This window comes from Poromitra crassiceps (genome assembly GCF_964638095.1).
Source record: "Poromitra crassiceps genome assembly, chromosome: 3".
NCBI classification, from domain to species: domain Eukaryota; kingdom Metazoa; phylum Chordata; class Actinopteri; order Beryciformes; family Melamphaidae; genus Poromitra; species Poromitra crassiceps.
This window is the reverse complement of record NC_139625.1, coordinates 84,873,249-84,900,748: the sequence shown is the minus strand read 5'-3', so window position 1 is coordinate 84,900,748 and position 27,500 is coordinate 84,873,249. Positions and strand designations below refer to the sequence as shown.

The window sequence follows — 27,500 nt, the reverse complement described above, 5'->3', positions numbered from 1 at the left end:
GTAGGGCTGAGTGTGGAGCTCTGAGGAGCAGGGCTGAGTATGGCTGAGTGTGGAGCTCTGAGTAGTAGGCCTGTGTGTGGAGCTCTGAGGAGCAGGGCTGAGTATGGCTGAGTGTGGAGCTCTGAGTAGTAGGCCTGTGTGTGCGACCGGGTTAAAGAGCGCTAATATCAGCTTTTCATCTGTTCTCCTCTGTCTCACCATGCACCACATCAAACAGCATCAAAACAGGAAGGTAAGCCCGCCTTCTGCTTGATTGATGAGCGGTGTGACTCCGCCCCTTGCACTGCAAAGTTGAGAATATTCAACCTTTATACATGCCTAAAAACTGCCAGAAAAAATGATTGCACGGCAGGCGCACCGTCCCGTAGGGAAATGATGGTTTTGGTGGAGACGCATTTCTAGCGATGCTTCGCGGTGTGATTGCCTCCTAAAAGGAGCTGACCTGTGCTGTGCAGCCAGAGGGAGGTCGCGTGGAGGATGGGAGCCCAGGAGGAGGAGTAGTGAGCTCTGGCCTGGTTCACCGTCTCTGCTGTGTAGAAGGAACCTCCTGAGGAGGACAGGGGAGGTGAGGTGAGGAGAAGAGAGGACAGGAGAGGAGAGGCGAGGACAAGAGAAGAGATGTGAGGAGAGGTGAGGACAGGATAGGAGAGGAGAGGAAGCTCTATTGCCAACTCCTCTCTGCCAGCCATGTTATTTTCTAAGCTAGAGAGGCCGGGGACTTTTAAGGATTTGGGTTTTGTTGTGAGAAACTCCCTCAGAATTCTAAACCAAGTTAGGAAAGCTTTGAGTCTACCAAATGTTTCCGTCCACACTCCACAATTTGTTTCAATCACTCTTTTTTGCCTCCTTGGTCGGATGGAGGCTACCATGCTTGGAGTGAGAGGGGTCTGGCTTCTATCAAAGACCTATACATAGATGGTCATTTTGCATCCTTTGATCTACTGAAAAGGAAGTTTGAGTTGCCCGGTACGGACTGGCTCAGATTCCTGCAAATCAGAAATTATGTTCGTTCCAAGATTCAAACCTTTGAAGTGCTCCCAAACGAACATGCTACGCCCTTCTCACTCCTTAGCACCTAAGACAACGGAGCGGTTTCAGTCAGAGGCTCCGTCAGCTTCCCTGCAGCAAGCAGCGTTACAGGAGGTCTTTCGTACCCACCGCAATAACAATTTACAATAACTCCTGAACACGCAGAGAGAGGAGGGCCCTCCTCTCCCTACCACCCCCTCCCCTCCCGCCCTCCTGAACATTGAATCCAATGCACTGTGCACATGCCCACATTGCACACTCACTATGTATAGTATGTATAGTCATATCAATCATTATATAAATAACAAACTGTACAGCTTTAGTTTAGTTATACAAATAATATAAATATAAATAATAGTATTATTCAATACTATTTAGGAGTATTTAGTTGATTTGATTTAATTTACCTACAGTTTCTGGGAAACGTAAGATGTAAAGGCGGTGGAAGTAAAGTGGTATATATTGTATATTGTATATTTTCGCGTATTGGTTTGTTTCTTTTCTTGCAATATTTTAATACTGCTGTTTCTGCACCTTACCTACGGAAGTTGTGTAACTTTTTTATTTGTGTAACTTTTTTTTAGGGGTGCACCGATCGATCGGCAAGCAATCTGTATCGGCCGATTTTGACCTCAAATATGCGATCGGCGATCGGCAATTTTTATATATATATATATATATATTTTCTTTATTTAAAAAAAACCCTATCACTAATCAGGCTTTCCAACGGTATAAAATACAATGCGAATTGGTATTATTAAAGGGGAGAAATAACCGACCTAAAATAACGTTTCCAAACTTTCTTTGAGGAGTTTATATATCGGTTATCGGTGATCGGTGATCGGTCGATGATCGGTTGGGCAGATGTTTCCCATAGGCGATCGGCAATCGGTGATCGGTGGCAAAAAACGTGATCGGTGCACCCCTACTTTTTTTTTATTGTTTAATTGTTTAATGTCATTGATGCTCTTGTTGCTGTCATTGATGCTACTGCTGCTGTAACGCCAGAATTTCCCCTCGGGGATGAATAAAGTACATCTATCTATCTATCTATCTATCTATCTATCTATCTATCTATCTATCTATCTAAGCACCTTATCTCTAGATTTGTGTCTATTTGATGACTGCACCATGGCCTCTACTGAGAGGATTAGAGAAGCGTGGCAGGAGGAACTTGCTACTGATTCATCTGACATTATATGGGAAAGGAGTCTGTCGATTGTACAACTTTGCTCAGTTAATAGCAGACATCAGCTGATCCAATTTAAAGTCGCTCACCGTCTCCACTACTCCAAGCAGAAATGACACAAGATCTTCCCTACTATCTCGCCACTGTGTGAGTGGTGTCAAGTGTTGGAAGGCACACACATCCCATGCCTTTTGGTTCTGCCCTTCACTGACGGGATTCTGGGCCAAAATATTTGACTGGTACTCTAAGGCCTATGGGGTGGCCCTTCAGCCTGAGGCAGAACTCGCCATCTTCGGCTGCTCAGAGTCCTCCCTGAACTTCCCTGCAGCTGTACAGCAGTCTCTGACACAGGGGATAACTGTTGCCAAGAAACTAATCCTCAAGGAATGGAAGACCCCCCTCCTCACCCTCTTTTCAATTGTGGCTGACGGATATGACCTCTGTTATACGGATGGAAGTTCCTGAGGACCGACTCACTTAAGAAATTCTCTGTTATTTGGGACCCATTTCTAGCCTACCTCGTTGAGGTTGGGGGTGACGGGTGACTTGCCGGACTGGTTTCTCACGGACCCCCTGTGCGGGATTCCGGGCATAATACCTCTTGCAAACACATAAGCACCGTAGGCGACTGGTAGCACGACGTAATACTGAATGTCGATTATGTTTTGTTGTTGTTGTTTGTTTTTTGTTTTTACGTCTTGGATGTTTTTTTCCCTTTTGTTTCCTGTGTCTGAGCCTGTTTGTTTGTCTTGTTCATATGTTGTTCAAAAATTTGAAAATCAAATATTGGAAAAAAGGAGAGGAGAGGACAGGTGAGGAGAGGAAGGCCAGGAGGGGAGAGGACAGGAGAAGAGAGGTGAGGACAGGATAGGTAAGGAGAGGTGAGGAGGACAGGAGAGGACAGGTAAGGAGAGGACAGGAGAAGTGAGGAGAAGAGAGGACAGGACAGGAGAGGTGATGAGAGGTGACAGACGAGGAGAGGTGAAGAGAGGAGAGGACAGGAGAGGTGAGGTGAGGAGAGGTGAGGTGAGGTGAGGACAGGAGAAGAGAGGAGAGGAGAGGTGAGGAGAGGAGAGGACAGGAGAGGAGAGGAGAGGAGAGGTGAGGAGAGGTGAGGTGAGGTGAGGAGAGGAGAGGTGAGGAGAGGAGAGGACAGGACAGGAGAGGAGAGGAGAGGAGAGGTGAGGTGAGGAGAGGACAGGACAGGAGAGGTGAGGAGAGGTGACAGGCGAGGAGAGGTGAGGTGAGGACAGGAGAGGAGAGGTGAGGAGGGGAGAGGAGAGGAGAGGAGATGAGAGGTGACAGGCGAGGAGAGGTGAGGAGAGGAGAGGAGAGGTGAGGTGAGGAGAGGAGAGGTGAGGAGAGGAGAGGAGAGGAGAGGAGAGGAGAGGACAGGTGAGGTGAGGTGAGGAGAGGAGAGGAGAGGAGAGGTGAGGAGAGGAGAGGTGAGGAGAGGAGAGGTGAGGAGAGGAGAGGAGAGGTGAGGTGAGGAGAGGTGAGGACAGGAGAAGAGAGGAGAGGACAGGAGAGGAGAGGAGAGGTGAGGACAGGAGAAGAGAGGAGAGGACAGGAGAGGAGAGGTGAGGTGAGGAGAGGAGAGGTGAGGAGAGGAGAGGAGAGGAGAGGAGAGGAGAGGAGAGGTGAGGAGAGGAGAGGACAGGAGAAGAGAGGAGAGGACAGGAGAGGAGAGGAGAGGAGAGGAGAGGAGAGGTGAGGTGAGGAGAGGACAGGAGAGGAGAGGTGAGGAGAGGAGAGGACAGGAGAGGAGAGGTGAGGAGAGGAGAGGACAGGAGAGGAGAGGTGAGGAGAGGAGAGGACAGGAGAGGAGAGGTGAGGAGAGGAGAGGACAGGAGAGTCACAGACACTAAACATCCTACTACCATTACAACACAAAACCTTCCTCCCTCTCTGGTCTCCTACCTGCGGTGGGCAGCTGTGATGTGTACTCCTGTGGGAGCGTGAGGAGAGCATGGTCTTGAAGTGCCGCGAGCCACAGACGGCTGAGCGTGGACAGATCTGACTGGACCAGCTGCAGAAGCCCCGCCCCTCCCGACCCGGAGATGGACATGTCAGCCGGCCGATCAGGACTCTCCTTCTGCTGGCTCTGCTGTACAGCTACAATGTAAACCTAGAGAGGACAGGATGTTCTATCAACTGTGACTGTGCATCAAATACAGAACATATATACTAACTATGTACTACTACAAAATATACTAAATATATACCAAAATATTTACCATATACACACTATTTAGCATATTTAATATACTATGCCCGTTCCCCTCCCTTCATTCACAGATCATGCTTTCCCAGTCTTTGGTTGGATTGTAAAAAATTCAACACCACTTTCTCAGGGGCCCAGCAGTACAGCCGTGCAAACAATTTAGACCATCGGCTGCGCTTCCTTGAATATCGTGGATATAACACCCGATCCAGTTGCTGTAGCCATTTTTTACAATCCTGTACACATTCATCTGCCATTTATCAATGTGATTAAACAAAATTGGTGTGACAGAACTCAAACTTTTGGTCTACTGCTCCCATGTTCAGACAGGGGTTTGGATGAGAATCTCGTTGCGTTCCCAACCAGCGGGTGACGTCATCCTAATAAGATGGCCACGCTGTGAATAAGGTCCATTGACAACCACTCTCCAAAGAGTCTGTTACAGGCCCCAAATCGAGTATAGATTTATTTTGATGATGTAGTATGAGATAATTATATAAATACTAAAATGTGAAATCTAAGACATATGACCCGCAGTAACGTAGAGTAATGACGAAATGCTGCACCTCGGCCCAGGCCTTCAGGACAGCGAGCGTTTCCATGGTAGCGGCGGCCTCGTTGTAGAGCAGGCTGGGAGTGTCCCTCGCCGACTGGACTTTAGCCAATGAGGAGGCCAGGAGCTGGTGGACGCGCCGCAGGTCACGCAGGTCACTGACCACGCCACTGGAGATCCAGGCGCTGCAGACCTGACGGGGGAAGAGCACCATGTAACGTGTAGTGTAGGGCTGGGCCATAAATCCACTTCATCAATTCTTCTCTTTGCTTGGATCTCTTCTCTCAATTCGTCCTCTCACTAACATTAATTTGTTGACAAAAAAACTAATGTCAATAGATTTCCTCATAGATTTTTGTGATCACAAATTAGTTTTTATTTAGTTAACGTTTCATCAGTGAAAATAGGTAGTCGACAAACATTTTTCGTCATAGTTTTCGTCTACGAAATCAACACTACCTGGGGTAGATACGGCATGATCGCTCAGTCAATAATAATAATAATATGAAAAATCTAAAATAAAATATTGAAAAATAAATAAATAATAATAATAATTTAATAATAATTCATTTTTATTTATAATGCGCTTTTCAATGACCCAAAGACACTGACACAGTATGAGTAGATAGAAAAACAAGATAACAGGCAACAGATACAAGTAACAATTAACACATCGATCAGGGATATATGGAAAGAGAGGGGAGGGAGGGAGAGTGTGGGAGGGACAGGGGCCAGAAAAAGGGGAGGAGGCGAGGTAGGAAGAGGTGGTTAAGGGGAGGTTCTAAGCTTGGGAGAACAGGTAGGTTTTGAGTCGGGATTTAAAAGTGGGGAGTGAAGGTGAGTCTCTGATAGGCTGGGGGAGGGAATTCCAGAGTCGAGAATGCTCGATCTCCAAAGCTTTTCAGTTTGGATGGTGGAACGGTGAGGGGAACAGTGGATGAGGATCGGAGGGTTCGGTTAGGGCGATGAGGGAGAAGGAGGTCGGTCAGATAAGGGGGGGGGGCAGGCTATGGAGGGCTTTGAAGGTGAGGGGGAGTCAATGGAGGGAATGGAGGACAGGAGTGATGTGATCACGGGACCGCGTGTTTGTGAGCAGGCGGGCGGCTGAGTTCTGAACCATCTGGAGTCTATGGAGGGAACGGGAGGTGATGCCGGTGAGGAGGGAGTTTCAATAGTCCAGACAGGAGGAGATGAAGGTGTGGATGAGGGATTCAGCAGCAGGGGGGGAGAGGCAGTGTCGGATTTTTGCAATATTGCGGAGATGGAAATAAGAGGTCTTGATGATGGAGCTGACATGGGGATCAAATGAGAGGGTGGGGTCCAGGATGAAGCCAAGGTTGCGAGCCGGGGGAGGGGGTGATGGTTGTGTTGTCAGTGGTGAGTGAGATGAGTCCGGTTTTACTGAGTGTAGATTTGGTGCTGATGAGAAGAAGTTCTGTCTTGTCACTGTTGAGTTTGAGGAAGTTGTGGGACAGCCAAGTTTTTATTGTGGAAATGCGGGTTTCGATGTGGATGGGGGGTGGGTTCTGAGTGGATTTTGTGCTGATGTAGATCTGGGTGTCGTCGGCATAGCAGTGGAAGTCCAGGTTGAATTTGCGGATGATGTGACAGAGGGGGAGTATGTAACAGATGAAGAGCAGGGGGCCGAGGACTGAGCCTTGGGGGACCCCCTGCATGAGGAGAGGGTGGAGGTGTGACCGGAGAGGGAGATGAACTGTTGTCTGTCAGTGAGGTAGGAGGTGAGCCAGTCCAATCAAGCACCATGACTTCCCTGGGCTTCAAACAACACTGTTTCCCCTCAGAAACAAACACGGTATAAAGATGGAAGCAAACGCTTCTACAAGTGAGGAGCTCGTTTGAAAGTGGTTCAGTTTTGCAACATCCAATGTCGAGTGAAGCACTGTCCATTGTAATTAAGTTTAAAGACAATGGCACGATGTTGTCTCAAGCAAGTGTGTGAAACAAAGAGTCATTGTCTGCAAACAATTAATGAATGGACATTTCTCAACTCTTCAGTCTCAGATCGTTCTTACAGAAATTTCTACCACACTTTGGGGGCTCACCGGGATCCCAATAGGAGTTTGGCGAGTAATTTATATCTCTCATTCTCTCTCACTCTCTCTCAATCCAACCGCTCATGGCAGACGGTCTAAAATAAAGAGTCTGTACATCCTCTATTTAATTTAATTGATGATTTCGCCACTCTGATGGTCTTCAGAAACCTGTATTGAGAATTGAAGGATTTGTTGGAGTTTGAAATTGTAATTGCTTAGCTGATCTCCTGTGACACAGTGACATGCTCAGCGTTGGGGAAAGGAAGATTGTGATCACAGCCAGAGAGTAAATTATATTCCGGAACCCGGTACCTCCCAATTAGGGGTTGATGAGCTTATTCCCAAATGCCCTGATGCCAGTGCTGATTCACAGTGAGAACCCGAAAAAGAACAAGACTGACTTGTCCTTCTGGTAGTCCTGGGTAAAAAGTGCAGTTAATAGATACTCAAAGCTCAGACGCAACACCAGGGCTGGTCATGTTGGGTTACTGCTGTTTTTAAGAAAGAAAGAGAACCAATTAAAATCGTAAATTGGGTGTAGGATTTTTAGGCCATATTGCCCAGCCCTAGTGTAAAGTGATGCAGTGTGTTAGAAATTTCTGTAAGAATAATCTGAGACTGGAGAATTGCTGTTTGCAAACAATGACACAATGTTCTCCCAAGCAAGTGTGTGAAACTATTAATGAATGGACATTTGTCAATTCTGCAGTCTCAGATCATTCTTACAGAAATGTCTACCACACTTCGGGGGCTCGTCCGGGATCCCAATAATAACCTAAAGTAAAAGAGGTTTTAGTCCCCAAAGTCAAAGGAGTTTCAGTCCCCATATATACAGTATGTAAACATAATTACTGGTACAGTACAAGGATTAGGTGGTGAAGTTTGGTTAAAGTTTGGTTATGATCAACTAAGGAAGAATTGAGAAAAAGGTGTTGTAAAAATCCTGACTGCAGGAAGAAAGGTGTAATATGGAAAACTATCCTAGGGAACGACTTCTCAGTGTGGAAGAAAAAGAGGGGAAAAAAGTAATGCAGGTAAACTGAATTGAAACCTGGCAGGCCTTGGCAGTGACATCAGGGGAAGCATCTGCAGTGAAGGCAGGTCTGAGAGCCGCTCCCACCTGCGCACGCGCACACAAACACACACACACGCACGCACACACACACACACACACACACACACACACACACACACACACACACACACACACACACACACACACACACACACACACACACAGTGTCAAGAACCGTAGGCCAACCCAGAAGTTAGCATTGCGCTGGTTCCCTCATCTAGAAGTCAATGGGATTTTTGCATGGGGATTTTGCTTAGATGCCTGGAATAAGGTCTGTGGTTAAACGGTTATGAAAATGGGACCTTATATTCAGCAAGATAATCTTCACAAATGAGGCACTTTGATGTTTTTTTAAGCTTTTTTCTCCGTGATTGCCAGAAAACGTTGAATAAAATCATCAAAGTGGTGTTGATTTGTGAACATTATCTTGGTGAACACAAAGGTCTCTGTTTGATAAACCTTTGTTAACCACAGACCTTCTTTCAGGCATTTAACCAAAAGACCCGTACAAAAATCCCATTGACTTCTAGATGAGGGAACCCATGCTAACGCATTTCCGGGTTTTAGGACTCATTGCTGTGGCACTCTATCATGGAAGGGTTAATGCACAATGACGTGTTCATTATCAGAAATCAATGGACGACGCAAAGTTCATTAAGTAAGGGTTAATGCCCGACGAGGTGTACATTATCACTTTTTAAGGGACGACGCGGAGGCGTGAACCGTCCGAGGCGAAGCCGAGGACGGTTTGCCTCCGCGAAGTCCCTTAAAAAGTGATAATGTACACCTCGAAGGGCATTAACCCGCTTATACCATGGTCACTTGCCAACAAAACAATAAGACCAGTCATTTATATTTCCATGTGTAATAAATAAAGCAATCTAAATGGCTAAATGTCTGTTATTCATACTGTAAATCAGTCTTCCACGAAATAAAATAGTCCCTCCCACCTCCACCAATCTCCGTTTTAAAGCCGACTCAAACGTTAACTTCATCACAGGAATGCAGGTTTAACGATGTTTTGCGTTCTAAATGAAGACATTACCGTTTGGCTGCTTGCTTTATTTTGTATGATAGATACGTATTGGCCAAGTATATTAACATTTAAGAGCGAAGTTTCAGGAAGTGAAAAGTGCAGCGGGGGCTCGCACCTATGGCTCGCACTGCATGCATCTCTCTCTCTCTCTCTCTCTCTCTCTCTCTCTCTCTCTCTCTCTCTCTCTCTCTCTCTCTCTCTCTCTCTCTCTCTCTCTCTCTCTCTCTCTCTCTCTCTCTCTCTCTCTCTCTCTCTCTCTCTCTCTCTAAGGGCTCGCCCCCGCTCGTGCACGAGCCGAGGGAAATATCCTCTTTGTCGCCGAGAAGAGCCTGGTGACGCGAGGTTAAAAATCTCCGAAACGAAAATCAAAATGGTAAATAAGAGTTATTTTTGATAAACTGAGCACACAGGGGTGATTTAAATACTTACTTTGACCGAGTCAATTTTTTTCTCAACATCCAAAATTGTCATATTAACCCTTAACGGGGGTATAGAGCTCAAACTGCTCTCCTGATAACACTGATGAAACTATGGCGCATTGATATGAACGGTGAACAGACCATTTAGCTAGGTGTCCATTATCACTGTACAATATCACTTTTTAATGGACACCTTGCAGCCAATCAGAATCGAGTATTCACCCAGACCATGGTATAATTTGTGATAATGGACACAAATTATTGCATTAACCCACTGATACCATGGTCACTTGCCAAAGAAACAAAAATAAGACAATTCATTTATATTGTCATGTGTTTTGCAATCAAAATGTTTTCATAAGCCATAACTCTGACTCTAAGAAATGTTATTTTCTCCAGTAAATAGGATGACCCTTACCAGTTAGCAACGGGAAGTAATATTGTCTGCTCAGCTCATCACAGAAAGCTTTGGCTCAGATCAGAAAGCTAACGTTATGCTAGAAACTTTCAAAGTCAACAATTTTGCAATACGGTTATCAAACAGTAAATATAATTTAGCGCATGTTGAATGACAAAGCTATTCAGCGATGTCATTGTCCCCAAATAAATAAATAAAAATCACAAACGACAAGATAGGCTCTGTCGGCTGCAGCGAAGGAGGTTATCACGTCTGTAGCCTGAATTAGATGTGTGATGCAAACTATGGTAAATGTATTAAGTTGAGAGGGGCAGTGTAGCCTACTTCTTGTAGCTTGTCGCCATCCTGTGGTATTCATGGGCAACTGAAGTAACGGTAGCTTACTAGTTACACAGACAGTGTTGTAAATTGCTCATTTCAGGCTGGCAGATACTATACCCAGAGCATTCATTTGGAAAAGGTGAACAGACAGTTTGCAACTACTTAGTAGGTGTACATTTTCAGAAAATAATGGGAACGCTGCAACCTGAGCCAATCAGAATCGAGTATTCACCCAGACCATGGTATAAGGTGAAATAACGGACTGAGACCTACGGACAGCTGGTTATGTATAGGCTGCTGAAACTGTTGGTGATCTAGGTGCTGAAAGGGTCGGTCTCTGTGGATGCTTAGCTAAACGTTGCATGCTTACATTAGCCTGGTACTGCTCCAGAATCACATGAGTGGGGAACTCCGGCTCCGGAATGGCCGAGAAGCGTCTGATGATCAGCAGCAGCGTCTGGAGGCCGGCCAATCGCAGTTGCTCGCTGTGGTCCGTCGCCGCCATGAACGCCATGCGCACCAGCTCGCCAAGATGGAGGACCAAGAAGTCTGAGGAGAGACGAGACCAAGTCTGGAGGGGCTACCAAGTCAACTTGACTCAAGTCCCAAGTCAGTCTAAAGTCTTGAGTCACAAGTCTCAAGTCAAGTCCTAAGTCTAAATGTAGATTACCAAGTCAAGTCCATGTCATTAATGTCAAGTCTCAAGTCTAAATGTAGATTACCAAGTCAAGTCCATGTCATTAATGTTAAGACTCAAGTCTAAATGTAGATGACCAAGTCAAGTCCATGTCATTAATGTCAAGTCTCAAGTCTAAATGTAGATTACCAAGTCAAGTCCATGTCATTAATGTCAAGTCTCAAGTCTAAATGTAGATTACCAAGTCAAGTCCATGTCATTAATGTCAAGTCTCAAGTCTAAATGTAGATTACCAAGTCAAGTCCATGTCATTAATGTCAAGTCTCAAGTCTAAATGTAGATTACCTGATCATGTTCTCACCTTTTGACTCGTGCAGTCGTCGTTCCTGGGCGAGCGCCATGTCAAAGTGGGCGGGGTCGGCACTCTTGCACTGTGCCACAACGTGGCACACGCACTCCATGGCGAAGCGGCGCGTGGCCCAGCGCAGCGCGCTGAACGGACCGCCGGACTCTGAGCGCGCTCGGAACACTGACGAGTCGTCTTCCCTCGCTGAGTCCTCCTCTTCCTGACTCGTATCCACCGGCGCCGATGAGTCTGAAGGGACAGTTTCATTCACACCGAGATCTGCAGCCAACAGACTCAACTATGACAGTACCAAACTAAACCAAACAACGCTTTCCAAAACCATTAACAAAGAGTACAGAAGCCAAGAGATGGTGCTCTGGTGCTTTTTTGACAACAGCACTGCCGCCATTTTGGCCTGAAAAACGCCTCCTTGCTCCAAAGGGAAACAGCACAGAACCATAGCAGAGAGACACACCATGACGGGGAAGAACACAGGTAATTTATTCACGCTAAATGGATGTTATATAATGTGAGGCAGTTGTTGAACTTACTGTATGTTTTATTGTGTTTGTTGTTGTGTCTTCGTCTTACTGCTCTTGGCTGCGTTTCCCAAATAAGAAGCTTCTTAAGGAGTTAAGAAGCTTCTTAAGGAGTTAAGAAGGCTCCAAAGAAGTGTTTCCCAAACGCCTTCTTAACAGCCTTCTTAACACATCGCTAAAGAAGGCTCTTAAGAAGGGTTCTGTGAAAGGTGCTATATAAATCCACAACATTCTTATTATAAAAGGAATCCATTCTGATTAGAGGAATATAGCCTACGGTAAAACATTTAAAACACAAGTAACCATATTACATAGAGGAGAGATTTTCAAGTGTTCCCCAATTTTAAACACTAAAGGGTGCATGAAAGAAAGATTTTAAACACTAAAGGGTGCATGAAAGAAAGATTTTAAACACTAAAGGGTGCATGAAAGAAAGATTTTAAACACTAAAGGGTGCATGAAAGAAAGATTTTAAACACTAAAGGGTGCATGAAAGAAAGATTTTAAACACTAAAGGGTGCATGAAAGAAAGATTTTAAACACTAAAGGGTGCATGAAAGAAAGGAAACAGGGAAAAACACAACAGTGGACACTATACTATTATCTCCTTTTGCCTGACGCGGCTGAATCTGCGAGTGTTTCGTCGTTAAGAAGGTGTTAAGAATGCCCCAGACCCTTCTTACAAAACCTTCTTAACGAAAGATCATCTTAGCGCTAAGAAGCTTTTGGGAAACGCAGCCTTCTTAACGAAAGATCATCTTAGGCTAAGAAGCAATCGGGAAATGCGTTGGCTTCTTACGGGAGCCTTAAGAAGGGTCAAAGAAGCTTCTTAGCGCTAAGAAGCTTTGTGGAAACGCAGCCCTTATCAGTGTTGTACCGTCCATTGTACTGTTTTGATTTGGCTCCCTTGAAAAAGAGGTTCCAATCTCAATGGACTCAATGGTTGGTTAAATAAAGGATAAATAAATAAACATTTTCCTGATCCACGTTTGAACTGACATTTAATACTGGTAATGCTTAAGTGTTTTGTAATGACGTTGATTTAATAAGCTATTAGAAATTGATCAAACACATTAGGTTTAGGCTGTATATTAAAAAAGAAAAAAAAGAGACAGAGGGTCGGGTTAGGGCTGAGAATTCTGATCAGCCATAGGGGCCGGGCCTGATTGTCTCAGGCCCGGGCCGGACTAGGGTCAAAATGTTAGGCTCGTACAGGGCTCTACTAATTAAAGTGTTTGTGCTAGTTCAGAAGAAATCTTGCTCTTGCTCAGATTTAGATGTTTACAGATGAATCCAGTTACAGCTATACAGGGATTGGCCGGTGGAGGTGGAGCTAGATAGGATGGAAGTGGCGCTAGAGAGGCACTGACCGGCGGAGGCGGAGCTCGACAGCACATCCTTGCAGAGTTTGAGGGCGTGGCCTAGCTTCCCTGCCGTCACGCTGCAGGACATCATGTGACCCAGGCTCTCTTGCAGGTCCCGTCTCAGACCCGGGTGCCACTCTCGGTCCAGCAGGACGAACAGCGCCCCCTCCAGACCAACCTCCTTTATGGTGACATCTGCACACATAGCGGAGTCAGGGGGTGTGTACATACATTTACCATTAGCGGTCTGAACATTGCTGGCATGTCTAAGAGCAAAGCCAAACAGCTTGCCAAATACTGCTCTGTTTCAGCTGTGCTATGTAAATGGTAAATGGCCTGCATTTATATAGCGCTTTTATCCAAAGCGCTTTACAATCAGTAGGTAGTCTACATTCACCAATTCATACACCGATGGCGGCAGGCTGCCACGCAGGGTGCCTACACACCATCGGGAGCAAGGAGGGTTAAGTGTCTTGCCCAAGGACACAATGACAGCAGCTGGGAGGGAGCGGGGATCGAACCGCCAACCCTTGCGTCATTGGCCGACCCGCTCTACCTCCTGAGCTAAAGCCACCCCCTATGTGCACCCTTAGTTGCCCATGAACAGTCTAACCCATTATATCTGATTCCCTGTCCTTTTAATATAATTTGTGGAAGCAAATAAATAATTCAAATGTGTGTGTGTGTGTGTGTGTGTTACCCAGCTGTGTGTGTGTGTGGTCTCTTCTGGTCTCTTTGACCAGAGCCACGGCATGTTCAGAGACCTCCAGCGCCTCCCGCTGGACGAGCTGCCGCAGGCAGGCCACAGCTGCACGCCTCACACACAGGTACGACACGCACACGTGCACCTGCCATTACAAATGTAAATTTTAATTTATTTTTGGGTGAACTTATCCTTTAATACATGTTAATTGCTTCCAGATTCTTTCTTTTTTAAGATAATTTTTTGGGCATTTCACCTTTATTTTTATATAGGACAGTGGGCAGACAGGAAAGGTGGGGAGAGAGAGAGGGGATGACATGCGGCAAAGGACCGCAAGTCGGATTCGAACCCGGGTCGGCCTCGCGAAGGGCCGAGCCTTCATGGTACTGTATGCGTGGCACTAGGTGAGCTATCAGGACGCACAATTGCTTCTGGATTCTTAACAGGTTGAAACAAGATAAAGCTGCTAAAAACCTCCACAATCCAGAAAACTGAGTTGAGAAGCTTCACAGCAGACAGACAGTGGGGTTAAACCTCACAGAGCGACAGAAAACTAGGGATGCACCGATGTGAAAATTTTGGCCGATACCGATGTTAACATTGCTAGTATGGCTGATAACCATATTTACCAATGTCGATATGATCTGTATAAAAGCACATTTCTATAATGATCAAATTTTGTACATACTGAATAACACATGTAAACACTGTGAATTTGAAAAATTAGACATTTCTTTATTTCCAAAACATTTGGAAAAGCCCATAAATCATAGATTTATCACAATTTTCCCTCTCAATGTGAACATTTTGGCTGATACCGATAACCGATATTAACATTGTAACATTGGACCGATGTCAATATGTTAAAAAATGATACCGATACCGATATGATTGCCGATATATCGTGCATCCCTACATTATAAAACACAGACAGGCAGAGAGACAGACAGCATCGCAGAACCTACCAACATGGAATGATCCAACAAGATCTCCTGCAAATGAAGACAAGACACCATCAGAGACACACATGCGCGCGCGCACGCACACACACGCACACGCACACACACGCACACACACACACACACACACACACACACACACACACACACACACACACACACACACACTTCTTGAAGAGATGTAACAGCAGAGGAGGGACAGTTTGCCTGCACTGCAGTACTGTAAAGTCTACTTAGGGGGCGATCACACAGATAAACGTGGGTACAGGCTATGCAGACCGCGTTGGCCAAAAGAGCTCGTCGGCCGGAGGAGCCCTGAGGAGCAGGGCTGTGTGTGCAGCTCTGAGGAGCAGGGCTGTGTGTGGAGCTCTGAGGAGCAGGGCTGCGTGTGGAGCTCTGAGGAGCAGGGCTGCGTGTGGAGCTCTGAGGAGCAGGGCTGTGTGTGGAGCTCTGAGGAGGAGCAGGGCTGTGTGTGGAGCTCTGAGGAGCAGGGCTGTGTGTGCAGCTCTGAGGAGGAGCAGGACTGTGTGTGCAGCTCTGAGGAGCAGGGCTGTGTGTGCAGCTCTGAGGAGGAGCAGGGCTGTGTGTGGAGCTCTGAGGAGGAGCAGGGCTGTGTGTGCAGCTCTGAGGAGGAGCAGGGTTGTGTGTGCAGCTCTGAGGAGCAGGACTGTGTGTGCAGCTCTGAGGAGCAGGGCTGTGTGTGCAGCTCTGAGGAGGAGCAGGGCTGTGTGTGGAGCTCTGAGGAGGAGCAGGGCTGTGTGTGGAGCTCTGAGGAGGAGCAGGGTTGTGTGTGCAGCTCTGAGGAGCAGGGCTGTGTGTGGAGCTCTGAGGAGCAGGGCTGTGTGTGGAGCTCTGAGGAGCAGGGCTGTGTGTGGAGCTCTGAGGGGCAGGGCTGTGTGTGGAGCTCTGAGGAGCAGGGCTGTGTGTGGAGCTCTGAGGAGGAGCAGGGCTGTGTGTGGAGCTCTGAGGAGGGGACAGTAGAATTTAGCAATCAGGTTCTGTATTTTACTTAGCAGGCGAAAAGAGCCACTGAATAAGCAAGAAACAAATTGACATTTATCACCCAGCCTCAGGGCATACAGCAGCTACTCTATCCACCTGCTGGCCACCCCGCTGCAGCGGCACACTGGACCCAGCAGCAGAGCGGCCAGGCCAAATCAGCAACAGCTCAGACAATCTGACTTCTCTAGCCATTAACCTGAACTAACTAGCACACAGGGAATCTAGCTAATCTACAGCCTAGTCTGCCCTGTCCTATTCTATTCTAGTCTGATAATTAATTAAATAAAATCTGATAAATGATCATAAAAAAATCTGTGGCGCTCGGCGGAAGAGAAGAGCGCACACCAGGCACGCCGTACCATAGGGAAACTATGGTTTTGGCGGCGACGTTTCTCGCAACTTTTCTGTGTGATCGCCCCCTAAGAGAAAAAAGTGAACTACACAGTTAGGTGTAGATATAAAGCATTGCACGTTGAGAGTAAATGTACAGTACTTCAACAGAGAGTACAGTGTACTCAGAGCTGGGGCAGCAGTCTGCCCGGGGCAGTTGTTTGGGGCAGTGTGTGTGTGTGTGTGGGGGCGGGGGGGGGGGTGTACTCACACACAGCTGGGGCAGTAGTCTGCTTGGGGGCAGTTCTTTGGGGCAGAACAGGTGCAGCTGCTGCAGACAGGAAACCGCCTCAGCCTGGATCAGACAGTCAGGCCCCGCCCCCATCACGTCACAGCCAATTAGAACGGTGGAGCGCAGGTTACGCACAGCCGAGCTGTCACCTGACATACATACACACGCACACGCGCGCGCGACACACACACACACACACACACACACACACACACACACACACACACACACACACACACACACACACACAAATCAAAACGAAGCTCATAACATTTCTTTGTGCAACATCCTGCCCAAAATACGTATTTATTTATTTGTCTATTGAGACATTTGCCTGTCTCAAATATAGATATAGATAATATCGATAACTTAGTTACGTCTGTCCAGTACTACAATGAGTAATACACACCCAGTTTATTTCTGTTGTAGCGACAGATTACAGATGGCCCTAAACGCCACACCCACGTGACTCTTCTTTCCTTTGAGAGAGAGAGCGTGGTGACACGAGGTTACGTGTAGACGTTATCGAGGCACACTGAAGGCATCATGTGCAGGCTGACTGGCTAGGAGCCTGGAGGTGCTGCTGCAGCTGCGATAGCATTTTCCCTGCTCTCAACCCAGTTAATCTCGCTATCTTCTTCATCACAGCATTACCCTCATCACACGTGCACTAGTTCTGCATAAGCACTCGCAGCTCTCTCCTTCTTTTACCGACTTTCTCACTAATCAGAGGTGGCACGCCTATGCCCAGTACAATTATAACAGGCATGCGCTTGTGTCTGCCCCCAAATTGCATTGCGCGCGGCGCTAAACGAGCGCAAACGCTAAATTAGCACTTTTGCGAAGATAGGGCCCAAAGTGTTTCAAATACAGACCCCCATTTCATTCTGTGTGGACTCTCAGCTGAACTGTGACTGTAAGGACTCAGCTGTGACTGTGTGGACTTTCAGCTGAACTGTGACTGTGTGGACTCTGTCAGCTGAACTGTGACTGTGTGGACTGTCAGCTGTGACTGTAAGGACTCAGCTGTGACTGCAACTGTATGGACTCTCAGCTGAACTGTGACTGTGTGGACTCTAAGCTGTGACTGTAAGGACTCTCAGCTGTGACTGTGTGGACTCTCAGCTTCACTGTGAGGAGCGGTTTGAAGCACATTGTGTACTGTGTACTACGTCACAGTACGGACACGCAGTTTACCTACCCAACGATCAAATATTAAAATACTCGAATATTCTGTGTGGGTGTGTGTGTGTGTGTGTGTGCGTGTGTGTGTATGTGTGTGTATGTGTATGTGTGTGTGTGTGTGTGTGTGTGTGTGTGTGTGTGTGCGTGTGCGTGCGCGCGCGCGTGCGTGCGCGTGCGTGCGCGCGTGCGTGCGCGTGCGTGCGTGCGTGCGTGCGCGCGTGCGTGCGCGTGCGTGCGTGCGTGTGTGTGTGTGTGTGCTTCACCCTGTAGGTCAGGGCCCAGGCAGGTGACGAGCGCTCTCAGACAGCGGCCCAGGCTGCGGGGTACCTCAGGATGGGTGGGCGGGGCCGACAGCAGCAGCCGCAGCACCAGGCTGAAGGACGGGCCCACATGAGACCGGTACAGACCCCCACACTGATCCACCACCAGAGAGAGAGAGTGGAGAGACCAGGACTGAGAGAGGGAGGGAGAGAGAGAGAGAGAGAGAGAGAGAGACACACACACACACACACACACACAAAGAGAGAGAGGGAGAGACATAGAGAGAGCGAGAGACAGAAAGAGAAGTTCTGTTTCTTGTTCTGATAAAAATATTACCTTTTTTTTTTTACTTTTCTTTTACTCTTACTTACTTTATCTCTTTTAGTTGTACCTATATTATGCACCTAGCAGGGGCACTGATGCAATCTGTGCTTTGCAAGTGCACAATAAAATAAAATAAAAATAAAAAAATATGCAAAAAAAATCCCCCAAAATTGTGATTTTTTTGTGAGCAAAATATTTTTTTTAATGCATGTGTGTGTGTGCATGTGTGCGTGCGTCCGTGCATGTGTGTGTGTGTGTGTGTGCGTGCGTGCATGCACGCATGCATGTGTGTGTGTGCGTGTGTGTGTGTGTGTGTGTGTGTGTGTGTGTGTGTGCCTGCGTGTGTGCATGCATGTGCGTGTGTGTGTGTACCTGGACCTCGGGGGAGGTGTTGTCCTGGGACAGTGTGAACAGGACTCCCATACATGCAGAAAGGTGTTGAGGGGAGCTGATGCCTCCTGTATGTGTGTGTGTGTGGCGGTGCAGCGTCCCCAGGGCGAGGGCGTGGCCACTGCGTGCCGCCGCATCCCGTGCTGTCTTCAGCCTGGACAGAGGAGAGAGGTTACACAGAGGAGAGAGGTTACACAGAGGAGAGAGGTTACACAGAGGAGAGAGGTTACACAGAGGAGAGAGGTTACACAGAGGAGAGAGGTTACACAGAGGAGAGAGGTTACACAGAGGAGAGGAGTTACACAGAGGAGAGGAGTTACACAGAGGAGAGAGGTTACACAGAGGAGAGAGGTTACACAGAGGAGAGAGGTTACACAGAGGAGAGAGGTTACACAGAGGAGAGAGGTTACACAGAGGAGAGAGGTTACACAGAGGAGAGAGGTTACACAGAGGAGAGGAGTTACACAGAGGAGAGAGGTTACACAGAGGAGAGAGGTTACACAGAGGAGAGAGGTTACACAGAGGAGAGAGGTTACACAGAGGAGAGAGGTTACACAGAGGAGAGAGGTTACACAGAGGAGAGAGGTTACACAGAGGAGAGGAGAGGAGTTACACAGAGGAGAGAGATTACACAGAGGAGAGGAGTTACACAGAGGAGAGGAGTTACACAGAGGAGAGAGGTTACACAGAGGAGAGAGGAGTTACACAGAGGAGAGGAGTTACACAGAGGAGAGAGGTTACACAGAGGAGAGAGGTTACACAGAGGAGAGAGGTTACACAGAGGAGAGAGGTTACACAGAGGAGAGAGGTTACACAGAGGAGAGAGGTTACACAGAGAAGAGGAGAGGAGTTACACAGAGGAGAGGAGTTACACAGAGGAGAGGAGTTACACAGAGGAGAGGAGTTACACAGAGGAGAGGAGTTACACAGAGGAGAGGAGTTACACAGAGGAGAGAGGTTACACAGAGGAGAGAGGAGTTACACAGAGGAGAGAGGTTACACAGAGGAGAGGAGAGGAGTTACACAGAGGAGAGGAGTTACACAGAGAGAGGTTACACAGAGGAGAGGAGTTACACAGAGGAGAGAGGAGTTACACAGAGGAGAGAGGTTACACAGAGGAGAGAGGTTACACAGAGGAGAGAGGTTACACAGAGGAGAGAGGTTACACAGAGGAGAGAGGTTACACAGAGAAGAGGAGAGGAGTTACACAGAGGAGAGAGGTTACACAGAGGAGAGGAGAGGAGTTACACAGAGGAGAGGAGTTACACAGAGGAGAGGAGTTACACAGAGGAGAGGAGTTACACAGAGGAGAGGAGTTACACAGAGGAGAGGAGTTACACAGAGGAGAGAGGTTACACAGAGGAGAGAGGAGTTACACAGAGGAGAGAGGTTACACAGAGGAGAGGAGAGGAGTTACACAGAGGAGAGGAGTTACACAGAGAGAGGTTACACAGAGGAGAGGAGTTACACAGAGGAGAGAGGAGTTACACAGAGGAGAGGAGTTACACAGAGGAGAGAGGTTACACAGAGGAGAGAGGTTACACAGAGGAGAGGAGTTACACAGAGGAGAGGAGTTACACAGAGGAGAGAGGTTACACAGAGGAGAGAGGTTACACAGAGGAGAGGAGTTACACAGAGGAGAGGAGTTACACAGAGGAGAGAGGTTACACAGAGGAGAGGAGTTACACAGAGGAGAGAGGTTACACAGAGGAGAGGAGTTACACAGAGGAGAGAGGTTACACAGAGGAGAGGAGTTACACAGAGGAGAGAGGTTACACAGAGGAGAGGAGTTACACAGAGGAGAGATGTTACACAGAGGAGAGGAGTTACACAGAGGAGAGAGGTTACACAGAGGAGAGGAGTTACACAGAGGAGAGAGGTTACACAGAGGAGAGGAGTTACACAGAGGAGAGAGGTTACACAGAGGAGAGGAGTTACACAGAGGAGATGAGTTACACAGAGGAGAGGAGTTACACAGAGGAGAGAGGTTACACAGAGGAGAGGAGTTACACAGAGGAGAAGAGGAGAGGGGTTACACAGAGGAGAGGAGTTACACAGACCCGGTGGGTTCTGGGTGACCCGCGCATCACTAATAGACATAGTTTGTGTGTGTGTGTGTGTGTGTGTGTGTGTGTGTGTGTCTGTGTGTGTGAGAGTGTGTGTACCTGTCGAGCAGTAGCAGAGAGACAGACAGGCTGAAGCTGGTCTCACCCACCAGCTGCAGGAGGTTGGTTAACCCCTCGGCGCCCGCACAGCGCAGCAGAGGACTGCTGCTCTCCAGCGCCCCCAGCAGGAGAGACAGTGCCGGGACTCTGGCCTCTGCTGGGCCCAGGGAGCCTCGCAAGCTCACCTGGACCTGCGGAGAGAAGACATGTTATTCACTAAACCCTATAGAGTGCCAAAGTCACGCCCTCTTCCGGGTTGCCTCCTAGCCTCGTCTCCTAGGCTCAATGGCGGTAAGCCCAATGTTTATTAACATAATTAATTAATTAATTCAGGCCCTATTTTATTATGTAACTTTCTTACACAACAGCATTTTAATGGTACAGTGACTTCTAATAGGAAGAATAGCGGCTCTGTCATTCCAACAGCGCCCTCTGAAGGCCTGTTCCTGCACTATGGCTTTTGGTGCCTGCATCCCAGAGCAGATTGACAGGCCTGGAACTTTTAACTCCATTTCCTGCACAGCTCATTCAAATAAACAGTTTTCCGCTGACAAACTAACAGGATGCTTTTATTGTGAAGTACGTATAGGAAGTGAAATGTGCTTCGCTTGTCGCTTCTTTCATTAAAACGTCAAGACAATAACATTTGGGGATATTTGGAGCTATTTCCAAGCCAATCAGTTATAAGCACAGCGGAAAGGTAAGCAATGCAGAGAGTACACGCAGAAACAGTAAAATAAAGCTGATATATCAACGAACAAACAGGGAAGTGTAGCATATATTAGTGTTAGCATCCGTAACTGGAGGTGGGGGGGTGCAGTTTACCCAAATAGAAAAACTACATAATGGGGCTTTAAGTAGGATTAATTAAAGACATTCATAAGAAGTGAGACTGTTACTAATAAAATATTGAGCAACTGTTGCTATAAGAACTTCTTAAGAACTTCCTAAAATGTCCTCTACTGTAATTTCTTAAGATCTATCTTAAGAAAACATTGCTGAATCCGGGCCTAGGTTTGAACCACTTCAGACCAGCAGCTGGAATGCTGGTTCAAATGGTTTCCTGACTCATTCAACCATGCGATAATTTAAAACCATGGGAGATCGCAGTCTCCAGCAGCTGCAGTACCTGCAGCAGACTGCAGAGGGCGGCGCACAAACGAGTCTGCACCATCTGCTGCCTCTGAGCTTTACCCCGCTTCACTGTCTCCACAAACTGATCCAGGATCTGCACTCTGATGGGCGGGGCAGAGAGGTGGAGAGGGGGAGGAGGAAGAGAGGTGGAGAGAAATGGAGAGGAAGAGAGGTGGAGAGGGAGAGAGAAGAGAGACAAATTGCTCTGTATTTTTGTGGATATTGACACACAAATGGGAAAAAAAGACATGTTTATAGTTACCTGTGTGCAGAGATGATGTGGGGGAACAGCACTCCAAACAGACGCACGGCGGCCGCGGTCAGAGCGAGGGGAACAGGGGGTGGAGCCGGAGCGTCCTGGCTGCTCACACACAGGCTGAACGGGTCATTATCCAGGGCACCGCCAGCCGCGCTGTGGCCATGGAGCTGTGGAACAGTTAGCCAATAATATTCACATGATGGCAGGCAATATCAAGACAATTAAAGGACTACGATGTTTCAAGTAGAGATGCACTAATCTACTTTTTTTTGTTCCAATCCGATTCCGATACCTAAATTTGGATGTCGGCCGATACGGATACTGATTCCGATACCAGATGTGTATTTTCTTGAATATCCAGTATAGACAAAAATAAATTGCCAATTGAAGAAAAAAGTGGAAACAAATACAACTTGCAAAAAGACGATATATATATATCTATATATCTATATCTATATCTATATATATACACACACACACACACACACACACACACACACGCACGCACACTCCCTTCTGTCCGAGGAGTCTGGCGCCACGGAAACAGGCAACAGGGATAAACCCTCCCCTGCTCTACAGCTGCTCTCCCATTGGAGCGACTGTTTCGGTGGCAGCCGGATGTCCGCTCCCGGCTTATTACAAACTCTGTCATGTCAATCAGAGCGGCTTCCGCTCCCTCCTCCCTGTACACACACCCTGTAAATAGTGCCCTGCCGCCTCAGTGAAAACAACAACGCTAACTAGCTAGCAAGCTAACGGCAGAAACCTACACGCTAGCTCTTTGCTACACGCTGAAAATGGCAAATTGGATTGTTGAAAACTATTTTCCAAGAGCACTGCCGCTAAGCACCGCCCATCGCAATACCACTATGGAGACCTGCGGCGCCAGACTCATCGGACGGAAGGGAGAGGAGGCTGGCCAGCGAGACTAGGTCAGGGGAGATGGTTTAGAGGAGAGAGGGAGGGATAGGATCGAGGGGACAGCAGGTGGCTCGGTTAGAGCCGACGAGTTTAAGCACCTCACCGGGAGAAAGGGGAGAGAAAGAAGTAAACCTGGGGACAGTGGGCAGAGAAGCAGGATTGGAGTCGAGAGTGTTATTGAGGGTACCTGGAGGATGGAAGGAAGAGCTGATGTCATCCACCTTCTTAGTAAAGAAGGTTACAAAATCATCAGCAGAGAGGGAGGGGGAGGGGAGGGAGGGTTGAGAAGGTGGAAAACAGTTTGCTGGGGTTGGACTCAGAGGACTGGATTTCAGAGATGAAGAAGGGGGTTTTTGTTTTTGAGACAGCAGAGGTGAAGTTGGAGTGGATAAGGTGGTAGGAAGAGAGATCTTCAGGGTGATGTGACTTTCTCCATTTTCTCTCAGCTGCCCGAACCTGTTCGATGAGTTCGCAGAGATTCAGTCAACCAGGGAGCAGGGGGAGAGGATCGGGCAGGCTTAGTGGTGAGTGGGCAAAGAGAATCAAGAGCGGAGGAGAGAGAGGAGAGAAGAGCGGTGGAAGCCTCGTCAGTGGACAGGAGAGCAAACTGCTTGGCTGAGGGAAGCAAGGAGAGGACGGCAGAAGAGAGGGAGTCAGGTGAGAGAGTTTTTAGGTTGCGTCGGGTGGTGATGGAGTGAGAGGGTGATGGGTGGGAGGTGGGGAGGGAGATGGTTATAAAGTGGTGGTTGGATACAGGAAGAGGAGTCGCAGTGAGGTTGGAGGTGGAGCAGGATCTGGTGAAGACCAGGTCAAGCACATTCCCAGCTTTGTGAGTTGGAGGAGATTGAGAGAAGGTAGAGGTCAAAGGATGAGAAGAAGTTAAGGAAAGACAGAGATTGCAAGGTTACCGGCTGGATGTTGAAGTCGCCCAGAATATCATATAGATCTATTAGAACCTGAGTCTCACTGTAAACCAATCAGAGCAGAGTGGCGACGCCCCAATAGCTTACTGCCCCCTGCCTCTCTAAACATTGTTACCGTAATTATAATGTGTGTGTAATGTTATGCTAATGTTATGCTAATGTTATGCTAACGTTATGCTAATGTTATGCTAACGTCACCTGTTCCTCGATGTATGTGTGGTCGAGGTCGTGGAGGGCGGGGCCGAGCAGTGGCAGGTCGTCATGGTGACAGAGAGACGGCAGCAGCATCAGCTCCAAACACGGCTGGTTCAGATTCTCCTGATCACACAGATCACAGATCAGCTGGTTCATCAGCACTCCAAAACTCTCTGAGAGAGAGAGAGATGGGAGAGAGAGAGACGGGGGAGAGAGAGAGGGGGAGAGAGAGAGGGGGAGAGAGCGGAAGAGAGAGAGACAGAGACAGAGAGAAACAAGAGAGGAGAGTGTTAGAAAGGTTCCAGGTGTGTTTTTGTCTGTAGTGCTTATCTGTGGTTGGTTGAGTGCTGTTGGTCCCGCCTCCTGTCAGACTTGTGTAGGAGACACAACAGAAACAGCAGTGTGAAGCAGATCGATCAGTAGAAGTTCTCAAGAAGATCACCAGTGTCATGGACTGACCTGACATGAAGACACCACAGCATTTGAGAGATTTGCCCTCCGGTTCTAATCACGGGTTGTCTTGTTACAACTGTGGTTCCAGACAGCGACGTGGAGCTCCAGTGTGTTGTCGCACGTAGCCCACCTCCTGAGCAAGTTACCTCTGGAGCAACGAGCAGATTTCCACCAACATGTTGAACCATGACGCAAGATGAGCGTTTTTTGTAGCCACAACCAAAGATATCTCCACGTTTCTTACACGTTGGTCATCTTTCTTCTGAGACTGCCCCAAATCACAGTGCGTGAAAGGCCTAAGTGTCTCACTACACTTGGACCTCCTGACCATTATTGACACAGACTCCTTCTTGATGGCCCTCAGGAGATTCATTGCTCGACGAGGGAGCAGAGCTGTTCTCCAACCAGGGAACACACTTCCGGGGAGGAGAGAGGGAACTGCGCGAGTTCTTCACAGAGTTGTCTCCTGACCTAGCATAACAGCTCACCAAGCAGAGGATCACATTCCACTTCAGAGGAGGTTGGGAGCAGATCTGCTCAGTTAAGACTGGTCAATTAGCCGATTTCACATCCCACCTAAATGAGCCATTTTGTGTCTAAAATGCAGGAAGTAAAAGAGAGATCCACTTTGCTGTTCCTCGGTTGCAGGGACAGTGCGTCCAGGCCCTGGGCTCTAATCAATCTCTTGCTTGCACCTGCTTTACTTCCTCCCTTTTAGACACAAATTGGCTGATTTGGGTGGGCTGTCAAATAGGCGTATAGACCAGAACTGCAACGCGCCCCTTTTTGGGGGAATGCGGAAATCCTCTTTGACTCAGGCTGAACGGACATGACGACAGACCAGTCAACCTTAATTTATTCATATATCTCGACCGTTCAGGTTCGGGCAAAGTCGCAAAATAATTAGTAGACATGTTTATCAAACCAAAAAAACACTTGAACCCGAAATTAATGAATTGGTATTTTGTCTATGCTAGCTAAAAACACGGCAAAAATACCATCACAACAACGCTATTCATTCTTTCTATCCCCCAAAAAGGGGCGCGGCATTGACGCTTTGGATGTGCAGTTCTGGTCTATACACCCCAGAAGGAGCCCAACCTCCGACAGAGGAAGTTCTCCAGTGCTCCTCCAAGTCGAGGGGATCCTCACCTCAAAAGCCGCTGGGCTATGTTTGTCCCAGTCTCACCGACCCTGTTACACCCTACGCCTTATTGATGGGCCATTGAGTGCACGGGCACCCTATACAGGAAGGGGCAGAGCCGGCTCTATTTCCTGAGGAGGCTGGGGTCCTTCAACATCTGTACGAAACTCCTGCAGATTTTCTATGAATCTGTGGTCGCTAGTGTCCTCTTTTATGCTGTGGTGTGCTGGGGAGGCAATGTCAAAGTGAGAGACGCGATGCGGCTGGACAAGCTGATCAGGCGAGCGGGCTCCGTGATCGGTGGAGAGATGGACTCTCTGGTGAAGGTGGCGGAGAGAAGGTCTCTCAACAAACTACTGTCCATCATGGACAATGACAGTCACCCACTACACAGCACCATAGTAGGCCAGAGGAGCTTGTTCAGTGGCAGGCTGCTGTCACTGAGCTGCTCTACAGACAGACTAAAGAAATCATTTGTCCCCAGAGGAGTTCAACTTTTTAACTCTTCCCAGCGGGGGAAGTGAGGTCATGTGTATGCCTTCGCTCTGTTGTCTCTGCTGCGTGTGTTGTTGTTTTTTTAGCCCTGCCTGTTTTTATTTATTATGTTCTCTATTAGGCACTCGGTCACGTTAGCTTCTGGCTTTTGCACATGGTCTGTTAGTATCTTTTTATATATTTTTTACTGTGTTTTTCTAATTTGTCTACTGTGTGTTTTTATTGACTGTATGTGAGCTGCTGGTACATGAATTTCCTTCGGGATCAATAAAGTATCTACCATTCTTTCTTTCCTGATGATCTATAGCAGGGGCACTCAATTAAAATTCATAGAGGTCCAGTTAGAGAAAATGTCCTCAAGCAAAGGTCCGGAACATTGTAACATAGATGCGTTATGATTCAGTGCCATTGAACTTAGGCTACTTCAATGATTGCAGTAGCCTAATGGTACAATGTCTGTATGTAGTCAACGACTGACTGTTAACACATTGAGTGCCAGCCATTTTTTCATCCTGTAGGTAAGTTGTGCCAGGTTTTTTTTTGAGGATTCTGGCTCATTTTACAAGAGCCGAGGATTATTTTCTGTTAAGAATTCATGAACACCAATCATCTAAAAATAACTAATAGAATGTGTGCTTTCTCTGTCTAAAAGAGTTAGTTTGCAGAGTTAGTAGTTATGTAGATATTAGCCGTTGAGTACAGCATGGTTTCAGCGTCTGGAAATTTATTCAGAGATAAATGGCTTTTTGTGAAATTCGACAGAACAGTCACTTTAACCATTCATTTTTGGCATCAGTAAGACCGTCAGACATTCTAAACAATAGTTTTGAACAGTAATTTCCTCCATAACAACAGGAAACACCCCTCTCATTCAAACTCCTCCCTCCGTGTGTCTTCTCCTCCTTCCTCCTGGCTCTACAGCGGGCGTGTCAGAAGCGCGTTGCTGCTGCCTGCCTGCCTGCCTGCGTGCCTGCCTGCCTGCTTGCCTGCGTGCGGACGCTCCTTGTGCGAGTCAAGATGGGCCGGGGAATGCGTGGGCGATGGGCAGATGTTGATTCTGGCCTTTCTGAGGTGTTTCAAAGTGTGTTTCACCTATAATCTATTTTGCAAATCGCTCTCCGCTCTCTGTGTGCGGCTGCCTGCGCGGCCGCTCTCGGGCAA

At 47.5% G+C, this 27,500-nt stretch overlaps 1 protein-coding gene across 1 annotated transcript in view; it reads right to left on the bottom strand.

The window, feature by feature from the left end:
- The window catches only part of heatr5a (HEAT repeat containing 5a), a gene marked incomplete at its 5' end in the record, with an annotated part of 78,001 nt that overhangs the window by 22,796 nt on the left and 27,705 nt on the right, over positions 1 to 27,500 (bottom strand). The window contains 16 exons of the mRNA XM_083633199.1: positions 443 to 547; positions 4,139 to 4,346; positions 5,009 to 5,188; positions 8,101 to 8,169; positions 10,689 to 10,867; positions 11,317 to 11,550; positions 13,211 to 13,399; positions 13,905 to 14,052; positions 14,873 to 14,899; positions 16,470 to 16,639; positions 17,939 to 18,128; positions 18,633 to 18,804; positions 20,816 to 21,006; positions 21,945 to 22,050; positions 22,212 to 22,375; positions 24,251 to 24,420. Of these exons, the coding sequence (XP_083489325.1) occupies positions 443 to 547; positions 4,139 to 4,346; positions 5,009 to 5,188; positions 8,101 to 8,169; positions 10,689 to 10,867; positions 11,317 to 11,550; positions 13,211 to 13,399; positions 13,905 to 14,052; positions 14,873 to 14,899; positions 16,470 to 16,639; positions 17,939 to 18,128; positions 18,633 to 18,804; positions 20,816 to 21,006; positions 21,945 to 22,050; positions 22,212 to 22,375; positions 24,251 to 24,420 (2,502 nt within the window). The remainder of the gene's footprint in view (positions 1 to 442; positions 548 to 4,138; positions 4,347 to 5,008; positions 5,189 to 8,100; positions 8,170 to 10,688; positions 10,868 to 11,316; positions 11,551 to 13,210; positions 13,400 to 13,904; positions 14,053 to 14,872; positions 14,900 to 16,469; positions 16,640 to 17,938; positions 18,129 to 18,632; positions 18,805 to 20,815; positions 21,007 to 21,944; positions 22,051 to 22,211; positions 22,376 to 24,250; positions 24,421 to 27,500) is intronic.